The sequence below is a fragment of the Bombus fervidus genome, unplaced genomic scaffold, assembly GCF_041682495.2.
Source record: "Bombus fervidus isolate BK054 unplaced genomic scaffold, iyBomFerv1 scaffold0043, whole genome shotgun sequence".
In the NCBI taxonomy this organism is placed as follows: Eukaryota; Metazoa; Arthropoda; class Insecta; order Hymenoptera; family Apidae; genus Bombus; species Bombus fervidus.
Window position 1 is genome coordinate 77,785 of NW_027212606.1, and position 9,748 is coordinate 87,532.

Below are 9,748 nucleotides of genomic sequence, written 5' to 3' on the forward strand. Positions count from 1 at the left end.
ATACAAACATAGAATGTTTAGAATAATAGGTGAATTTTCTCAGGAGAGATAAAGCCAATAAGAAACGCCTCCGTTATCATAATACCGTTATAAATAGAAAGATTTTCCTTTTGAAATTCTACTTGCTATTTTCTTAATAAATAGAAACGTACAGCAAGATACAACAAAAATGGAAAATTTAGAACGTTCACTTGTGGCCCTAAGAATCTTTGTTGCCTAAGACGCATGAAATGCAAAATGCTAGAGAAAAATAAAGAAAATTAAAGAAAAAGCAAGCGAAATCGGATACCGTAGATACGTCGCTACATTGAACACGAATATAAACGCTAGACATTCAATAATGAGAATGATCACTCATTTTAGCAATTTCAGGATTGTTAGTAACAAATCAGAGGCATCGACAATTTTAATGGTTTTACTTTGTCGATACTTTTTTTCGCATTTGACAAACGACAACGTTTCTTTCAATATTTTTCAAGATTTAATTGCTTTTCATGCGAAGTGTATTGCTTTAAGTAATAGCTTCAATCTTCGTTTTTATTATCATCTAGTGCATACGCAATTAACAATTTTACTGGCAAACTAAATATATGGTATATCGTTGGCAAACGTAAGGAACATTTGCGAAAAGTGACAAGTGATGTGCTTTGATAGATAAAATATAATATAAGATAATGCTACGGCGTCTTATTATTCGCATCGCGAGAGAACTTTATCTGAAAATTAATTTATAAAACGTTAGAAACGGTTAAATTTTCCTGCAGAAAGCCTGATGTTTCACATATTGAAAAAATTGTGTACTTATTTGTAAAAATAATTTTATTATTTTATATACAGGCAATGATAATACAGGACGGTACATAAGGATCGGTACGGTAAGGGGTGGAGCATCAGTGACATTTGATTGGTCGACAACTTGCGCACTCGGCACAGTGCCTTATGGTGGGATGAAGGAGTAATGTGGTAGGGATAGTAATATAAAATAGGCACGTACTAGCAGCAAGGATTCAAAGTTTTTGGATTCAAAGTTCGGTATTACTGTAAGAGTGGAATAGTTTGTGTGGTTCGTTAGTACGGCGTCGTCAATATCAGAAATGTTTCCGTTTCCGGTGCTATCGATTGATCGAATGTCGTCGGTTCCATCGACGTTTTTTCACACTCAAGAACAATATGATCTACGTTTTGAAGCAGCAAGACGCTCGACTTTTCTATACTGGCCTCGATCTTTTTCCATTCCTCCTGCCACACTTGCAGCAGAAGGATTCTTTTATACAGGCATATCGGATACTGTCAAATGTTTTGCGTGTGCAGTGGAGATAAGTGACTGGTCAAACGGTCGTACTCCCATGCAACTTCACGAGATATATTGTCCATCGTGCAGATTTGTCTGCAATGAAGATTGCGGTAATGTGCCAATCGAAGGACGTAGCCGTTTGAGACCAAACTGTATTACGAAACTAAAAAATTTGAAATATGCTAATTACGAATGCAGATTAGATTCATTCGCAACATTTCCTAATACACATATGAGTAGAGAACAATTAGCCGATGCAGGCTTTTACTACGACGGAAGAAATGATATGGCCATCTGTCATCATTGTAGCATTGGTATAGAAAATTGGAATCCAGGAGAAGATCCATGGGTTCGACATGCAATTTCATCTCCTGCATGTTGTTATATAATCGAAGCACGGGGCTGTGAATACATTAATAATGTAACAGGCCAAGATCTCTATTCAAATTCTATTCAAGTAAGTAGAAAGAAAAGAAACTTACACCATGAATCATATGTATAATTAATAATTCCAATATATACTTATGTACATTATATTTATTACAGGAAGCAACAGAAACTACAGATGAGAATCATGAGGGATCCGACAGTGTAAATGAAACAAACGAGATGACTCTCGTTGAGAAAATTGGTAAGTAATAAAAATAAAAACACAGATAGATCATACATTCTTTAATTTGTATGAAATCCGTATACGTATAATAAATTTGTATTATATATTATATTTAAATATACCGTTTACTATTTTAGCTGCTCTGGAGAAAGAAAATCAAGAATTACAGGATGCTCGATCGTGTATAGTTTGCACGGAACGAGAAGCGACAAATGCATTCCTACCTTGTGGACATCTGGCAACATGTAATTTCTGCTCTTCAAATTTCGATCGATGTATAGTTTGCCGAAAAGAAGTCAATGCTGTAGTTCGTGTCGTTTTTGCTTAATCCATGCACATCCATATATATATAATTATGTACATATATAAATTAGCATGTTCATATCTCTAATATGAATATATTTTATAGTTGTTATCAAATTAAAATGTGTTATAATATGCAAATAGAAACAATAATGTTAATAAAGTTAACTTTTTTTTTTTTTTTTTAGTAATCTAACTAATTGTTCCTTGTTTTATTCCCCTTATTGTTAGTAAAATGAAACTGTATTATACATATATATTTCAAATCATAAAAATCATAGCTTACTTTTTCTTTTATTATACTTTCATTGCTTATGCTTCGCTTATAATCTTCTCTGTTTAAAAATAGCTACCAGAAGAAAAAGATCAAAGGCAAAAACATTTGACGCAAAAGGAGAAACTATCAAAAGCTAAATCTGATATAGGTAGCAGCTCATTTTTATCCAGTATACACATATTTATGTTTCTAAATTCTGTATGATTATGTTAAAATTACATATAATTATTCTATAATTTATTAAATAGGATCAAAACAATGTTGCGGAAACAATTGCTAAAATATATCAGTTAGATCAAATGAAGAATAGTGAATCGAGTGATTGTCTAAATGTGCGTTCAATTCCGCATGATCCTAAAGCAAAAAAAAGAAAGTGTACTTAATAATAAAGTATTATCGCACATCAAGAATACAGCAATTGTACAGGCAATATGTAAATGTATGTAAATGTATCTTTATAAGTAAAAATAGAAATGTACCATATGTGTTTTTAAGTGTACTATGTTAGTATAAGAAATAATACTAATGTGCTATAACATAACATATTATATTTTTAAATTTATACATTAAATCAGCTTTAGTATATAACAAATAAAATAATAACATATAGTTAGATATAACTAATAAAAGGTTATAAATTCCTTTTGTGTCGCTGATTTTTTATGATCTATTTACCACTTGTAATATAGCTTTTCTGTCAGCTTCATTTTTTATACCAATTTCAATTAAATCTTCATTAGTTATAAGTCATAAACAAATCAAAGTCAACCTAAAATAAATTTACAATATTAATTTATAATAAAATTTTATACATACATACATACATACATATCGTTGGTGTATTTTCCCTCAATACATTTTCATCGTTCATAGTTGGAGGAACATTTTGTTGGCGCAATGGATTAAATTCAAGCACATATTCAACACAAGTATCAAGATCTTCTCTGTCTATACTTTAATATTTAAATCTTGTGACCGAATGGACTGTAATCTTTGCAGACAGTACAGTTAAATTAAAATATCCTAGTTATTTGTATATGTTTCTATTGCGAATTGCTAGCATTGATGGTAATAATAATATCTTCTTTTTCTTGGATCTTAGCTTTCACATTCTCTATTCTGCCAGAAGCTTCAACTTCAAGAGTAATAGTTTTCCCTCTTAAGGTCTTAACGAAGATCTGCATGTTGCTAGATCTGGGGGACTGTAGGAAAAGACAAAAAGATTCTGTTAATGTACAATATCGTGAAAAAATATGCAGTGGTAGTAAATCCAAAAATAAACATTTTCTAAGCAATAGCTGTAAATTTTGTTAAATTTTTAATTTATAAAAACATCATTATAATCAGCTGAAATTTTGTTAAAAAAAAAAAAATGATGGCGTCACAGAGTATGGGTTACTTGAAAACTTATCCAATACATTTTTACATAAATATGGAAGAAACAGCTGTTATACTTACATTTCCTGAAATAATTTATAGAATAGGGTAGACAGTTGCAACACAAGTCCATTTAAATTTGTTTGATAAGCAAATATAGAAAAGCTTTCGATGGGTAATTCACAGTAAAGAATGTCAAATAATGTACAACATTAACAAAGAAAGTTATTATATAGAAATATTATATTATTGTTGCATAGAAAATCATTGAAAAATGTTCAGAGTAATCCTTTTATATCAATTAATAATAAACCTTTGAATTTTTCGATATACGACTCTTTCAATCGCAAGTTGTTTCCTTGGATGTTATCGTTTTTCAGATGCTGTTTAAAGCTGTTATTACATTGGTTTTGCTTTTGATATTTAATTGATTCATACAGATTAATTAGTTTTGTATGCTGTGTATTTGACCACATTGCACAGCCATTTACGAGACATTGGATACGCAGATAAAAACAAACGTGACGGACGTGACGGCGGGATGAACGTTTCACCTAACACAGACGTGAAATTGCCTTTAATGAATCGGCCGATACTTGAAAGTACCGATACTTGACAATAAACACCCTAACGGCCCCGTAGTTATCCAAATAAGGGTGGTCGCCCAGAGGTTGATGCATCATAAACATCGTATGTCGAGGTAGTCTGAGGAGCCGCTGTAAATCTTAGAATCAAGTTAACTAATATCCCGTAGATTAGCAGGCGGCCTTTGTTCTATCAGCCCGTATACCTGTCACCCGTCATACTCGATTGCATTGAAGAAAAACTCATTTAGGCTATTGAAGGTTTCATACAAACATAGAATGTTTAGAATAATAGGTGAATTTTCTCAGGAGAGATAAAGCCAATAAGAAACGCACCCGTTATTATAATACCGTTATAAATAGAAAGATTTTTCTTTTGAAATTCTACTTGCTATTTTCTTAATAAATAGAAACGTACAGCAAGATACAACAAAAATGGAAAATTTAGAACGTTCACTTGTGGCCCTAAGAATCTTTGCTGCCTAAGACTCATAAAATGCAAAATGCTAGAGAAAAATAAAGAAAATTAAAGAAAAAACAAAAGAAGATAGATACGTCGCTACATTGAACACGAATATAAACATTAAATATGAGACATTGAATAATGAGTATGATCACTCGTTTTAGCAATTTCAGGATTGTTAGTAACAAATCAGAGGCATCGACAATTTTAATGGTTTTACTTTGTCGATACTTTTTTTCGCATTTGACAAACGACAACGTTTCTTTCAATATTTTTCAAGATTTAATTGCTTTTCATGCAAAGTGTATTGCTTTAAGTAATAGCTTCAATCTTCGTTTTTATTATCATCTAGTGCATACGCAATTAACAATTTTACTGGCAAACTAAATATATGGTATATCGTTGGCAAACGTAAGGAACATTTGCGAAAAGTGACAAGTGATGTGCTTTGATAGATAAAATATAATATAAGATAATGCTACGGCGTCTTATTATTCGCATCGCGAGAGAACTTTATCTGAAAATTAATTTATAAAACGTTAGAAACGGTTAAATTTTCCTGCAGAAAGCCTGATGTTTCACATATTGAAAAAATTGTGTACTTATTTGTAAAAATAATTTTATTATTTTATATACAGGTAATGATAATACAGGACGGTACATAAGGAGCGGTACGGTAAGGGGTGGAGCATCAGTGAAATTTGATTGGTCGACAACTTGCGCACTCGGCACAGTGCCTTATGGTGGGATGAAGGAGTAATGTGGTAGGGATAGTAATATAAAATAGGCACGTACTAGCAGCAAGGATTCAAAGTTTTTGGATTCAAAGTTCGGTATTACTGTAAGAGTGGAATAGTTTGTGTGATTGATTCGTACGATAGTGCAGTTTTAGTAAATTTAACAATATAAAATATACAAGTACAGGATATTAAATCTTTGTGAAGATTCCATTTGAAGAGTTGGTGAGCTGTTGTAGCGATACCTAAACATCTCATATTCGTAAGTTTTGTCTGTAATATATTTCTGTTTGATCAACTGTACACGTATAATATTTCTCGAAAATAAATTAACTAAAAACGTTTTACCATTTGTAAGTCAAAATATCGTAGCGAAAGAATTTATGTAGATTGTACAGAAAGTTTCGGGATCCTTCAAACGCTTCAAATATCAATTAAAATCGCTGTAATTCTTCAAAGACAATTTTTAACTTTTGCGCTAAAACACACGGAACTGAGATTACTTCGATAATATCGGCTTGTTACAATTACTAGGTATTTTAATTTCTTTCTTTTTCGGTTTTTTTTTCCCCTTTAAATAGGTGTGAAAACTCTACAAGTGACAATAAGGACAAGATGTTGCATATATCTAACATCCAACCTGTGCTACCACAATACGAAGAATCTCCAGAACACGAAGAATCGTCAGACGATTCAATTTCGTCTGATGTGATTCAGATACCGATACCGGCATATACCAATCGTTGGCACCGGTACCGACACCGGTACCGGATGCCGGAACCAATGATTAATCCAGTGTCGTCGGTTCCATCGACGTCGCGTGGCATTCGAAAACATCATGGTGATTTTCGTTTTGAAGCAGCAAGACTTTGGAGTTTTCGAAACTGGCTTGTACCTCTCGTTGACCCTGCCAGTCTTGCAGCAGCAGGATTCTATTGTACAGGCAAAATGGATAGAGTCAAATGTTTTGTGTGTCGAGTGGTGGTAAGTCACTGGTTAGAGGGTCGTACTCCCATGCAAGTTCACGAGATATGGTCTCCAGAGTGCAGATTTGTCCGCAATGAAGATTGCGGTAATGTGCCAATTGGTACACACCCTGATGAAATTCAACCGACAGAACGAAGAAATGGAAATATATTATGTCGTTACGGTTTAGAATATTCGCAGTCCTTTGATTTTAATGACCATCGATTTGTAACAGATGCAGAAGACCCGACGGCATATGATCTTAGCCGTTTGGGACTAAAAAAAGTTAAGAAACCAAAACATTTGGATTATATTACTTACCAATCCCGATTAAATTCATTCTCAACATTTACTGATACATCTATGAATAAAGAACTATTAGCCGATGCAGGCTTTTACTATAACGAAAGAGATCGTATGTCTATCTGTTATCATTGTGGACTTGGTGTAGTAAGTTGGAGTCCAGGAGAAAATCCATGGGATAGACATGCAATTTGGTCTTCAAGCTGTTGTTACTTGATAACAGTTCGTGGCCACCAGTTTGTTAATGATCTAAGACAGCAAAACATCTACGAAAATTATGAAGAAGTAAGTAGAAAGAAAAGAAACTTACACCATGAACCATATGTATAATTAATAATTCCAATATATACTTATGTACATTACATTTATTTCAGGAACCAATAGTTGATGACGATACGAGATCCGATAGTGAAGAGGAAACTAACGAGATGACTCTCGTTGAGAAATTTGGTAAGTAATAAAAATAAAATCACAAATTCTTTAATTTGTGTGAAAACTGTACACGTATAATAAATTTTATTATATATTATATTTAAATATACTGTTTACTATTTTAGCTGCTCTGGAGCAAAAAAATAAAAAATTGAAAGATACTCGATCGTGTAAAGTTTGCACGGAACGAGATGGAACAATTATATTCCTACCCTGTGGACATTTAGTAACATGCTGGTATTGCTCGCGTGCTTTTGCACGATGCATAATTTGCAAAACAGAAATTAAAGCCCTAACTCACATATATTTGCCATAATACATGCACATCTATATATATAATTATGTACATATATAAATTAGCATGTTCATATCTCTAATATGAACATATTTTATAGTTGTTATCAAATTAAAATGTGTTATAATATGCAAATAGAAACAATAATGTTAATAAAGTTAACTTTTTTTTTTTTTTTTAGTAATCTAACTAATTGTTCCTTGTTTTATTCCCCTTATTGTTAGTAAAATGAAACTGTATTATACATATATATTTCAAATCATAAAAATCATAGCTTACTTTTTCTTTTATTATACTTTCATTGCTTATGCTTCGCTTATAATCTTCTCTGTTTAAAAATAGCTACCAGAAGAAAAAGATCAGAGACAAAAACATTTGACGCAAAAGGAGAAACTATCAAAAGCTAAATCTGATATAGGTAGCAGCTCATTTTTATCCAGTATACACATATTTATGATTCTAAATTCTGTATGATTAAGTTCAAGTTACATATAATTATTCTATAATTTATTAAATTGGATCAAAACAATATTGCGTTGATAATGGCAAAAATAAATCAGTTAGGTCAAATGAAAAATAGTGAATCGAGTGATTGTCTAAATTTGCGTTCAATTCCGCATGATCCTAAAGCAAAAAAAGTGTACTTATTAATAAAGTATTATCACACATCAGGAATACAACAATTTTACAGCCATTTCGTATGTAAATTCCCGCTATGGGGAACAGCAGCAATGAGCCATATAAGCAAAATTGGGACAATACAAGCTAAAATTCTTAGAACGATAGTAAACGCCCCATGGTACGTTAGAAACGATGACATTCGGAAAGACCTGGGAATACCAACGGTCAAGGAGGAGATTAACAGATTCGCAAGAAGGTACAGAGAAAGAATAGAAAAGTACCCGAACCGACTGTCAGCGGCAACGGTCAACACATCAAACATAGAAAGAAGACTAAAAAGGAAACACCCAACAGACCTCACAAAGGATATAACCTAGCAAACACGACGATGGTACCCCGATGGGGGTAGCCACCCACATGCTATATTTTTATTTTTATTTTTTTATTCACTAAGATATAATATTTTACCAAGTGTCCTTCTGGACAAATTGTAAAATCCAAACAAATAATTAAAAAAAAAAGAAAAAAAACAAAAAAAAAAGTTTCGTATGTAAATGTATGTAAATGTATCTTTATAAGCAAAAATAGAAATGTATCATATGTGTTCTTAAGTGTACTAAGTTAGTATAAGAAATAATACTAATATGCTATAACATAACATATTATATTTTTAAATTTATACAATAAATCAGCTTTAGTATATAACAAATAAGATAATAATATATAATTAGAACTAGATATAATTAATAAAAGGTAATAAATTCTCTTTGTGTCGCTGATTTTTTATGATCTGTTTATCACATCTAATATAGCTTTTCTGTCAGCTTCATTTTTTATACAAATTTCAATTAAATCTTCGTTCAATACAGTTAAATTAAAATATCATATTTAGTTAGTATATAATATAGAGTAATAACTAATATACCTCTGCAAAGCTTACGTTCTTTCTACTTTTTGAACAAGTTAGCATCACTTCATCTTCATCTGCATTTACGAATAATTGTTTATCTTTTGTTTCATCTTTTATATTCAAATTAATTTCCTCATTACGTTTAGTTTGTGTAAAATATATATTTGGAGAAGTAGGTAACAGTTTGTTCAGATTTCTGCGTGATTTGTCTCTAAACTTAATGCACAAGGTTTTAAAAGTTCTTTTGAATCTTTTATGACATTGTTGTTACAGTTGACATTATTGCACATTGTAGTATCGAATGTAACTATCGGTATGTTATGAACATTTAAAGGAGACTTATTACTATTATTTTTATTTACTAATTTGGAAAGACTTAAACAGTCCTTGTTATCTGGTTCATTTGCTTTAAGAATGTGATCAGAGTTATCATTCCAATAATCTTCTGTGTTAAAATATTTTGCCAAATTTTTTATTTCTGGTACTATTGACTGCTTCATCATGCACTGTAAGCATAGTCATCTATTTGAAAATTAATGATAAACATGGATAAAAACTCTGCCAACAATATTA

The 9,748-nt window shown here is 31.6% G+C and overlaps 1 protein-coding gene and 1 long non-coding RNA gene across 2 annotated transcripts; one reads left to right on the plus strand and one right to left on the minus strand.

Moving 5' to 3' along the window:
• Positions 1-1,127: 1,127 nt before the first annotated feature.
• On the plus strand, positions 1,128-2,870 carry LOC139997273 (E3 ubiquitin-protein ligase XIAP-like). The gene is made up of 3 exons (XM_072021597.1): positions 1,128-1,751; positions 1,841-1,885; positions 2,736-2,870. The coding sequence occupies exons 1-3, from the start codon at positions 1,128-1,130 to the stop codon at positions 2,868-2,870; spliced, it is 804 nt and encodes a 267-aa protein (XP_071877698.1).
• A 145-nt stretch (positions 2,871-3,015) lies between these two features.
• Positions 3,016-9,366, minus strand: LOC139997257 (uncharacterized). Its single transcript, XR_011802684.1, has 3 exons — positions 9,206-9,366; positions 3,316-3,478; positions 3,016-3,256 (listed from the first exon to the last, which is right to left on the minus strand). It is a non-coding gene; the product is annotated as an uncharacterized lncRNA (long non-coding RNA).
• Between the last annotated feature and the right edge of the window lie 382 nt (positions 9,367-9,748).

Excerpts from the sequence above, each read along its gene's own strand:
- LOC139997273 (XM_072021597.1), top strand. The coding sequence starts at position 1,128 with ATGTCGTCGGTTCCATCGACGTTTTTTCACACTCAAGAACAATATGAT. Across the intron at positions 1,752-1,840 it reads TCTATTCAAATTCTATTCAA|GAAGCAACAGAAACTACAGA; the intron begins GTAAGTAGAAAG and ends TATTTATTACAG. Across the intron at positions 1,886-2,735 it reads ATCATGAGGGATCCGACAGT|GATCAAAACAATGTTGCGGA; the intron begins GTAAATGAAACA and ends TTTATTAAATAG.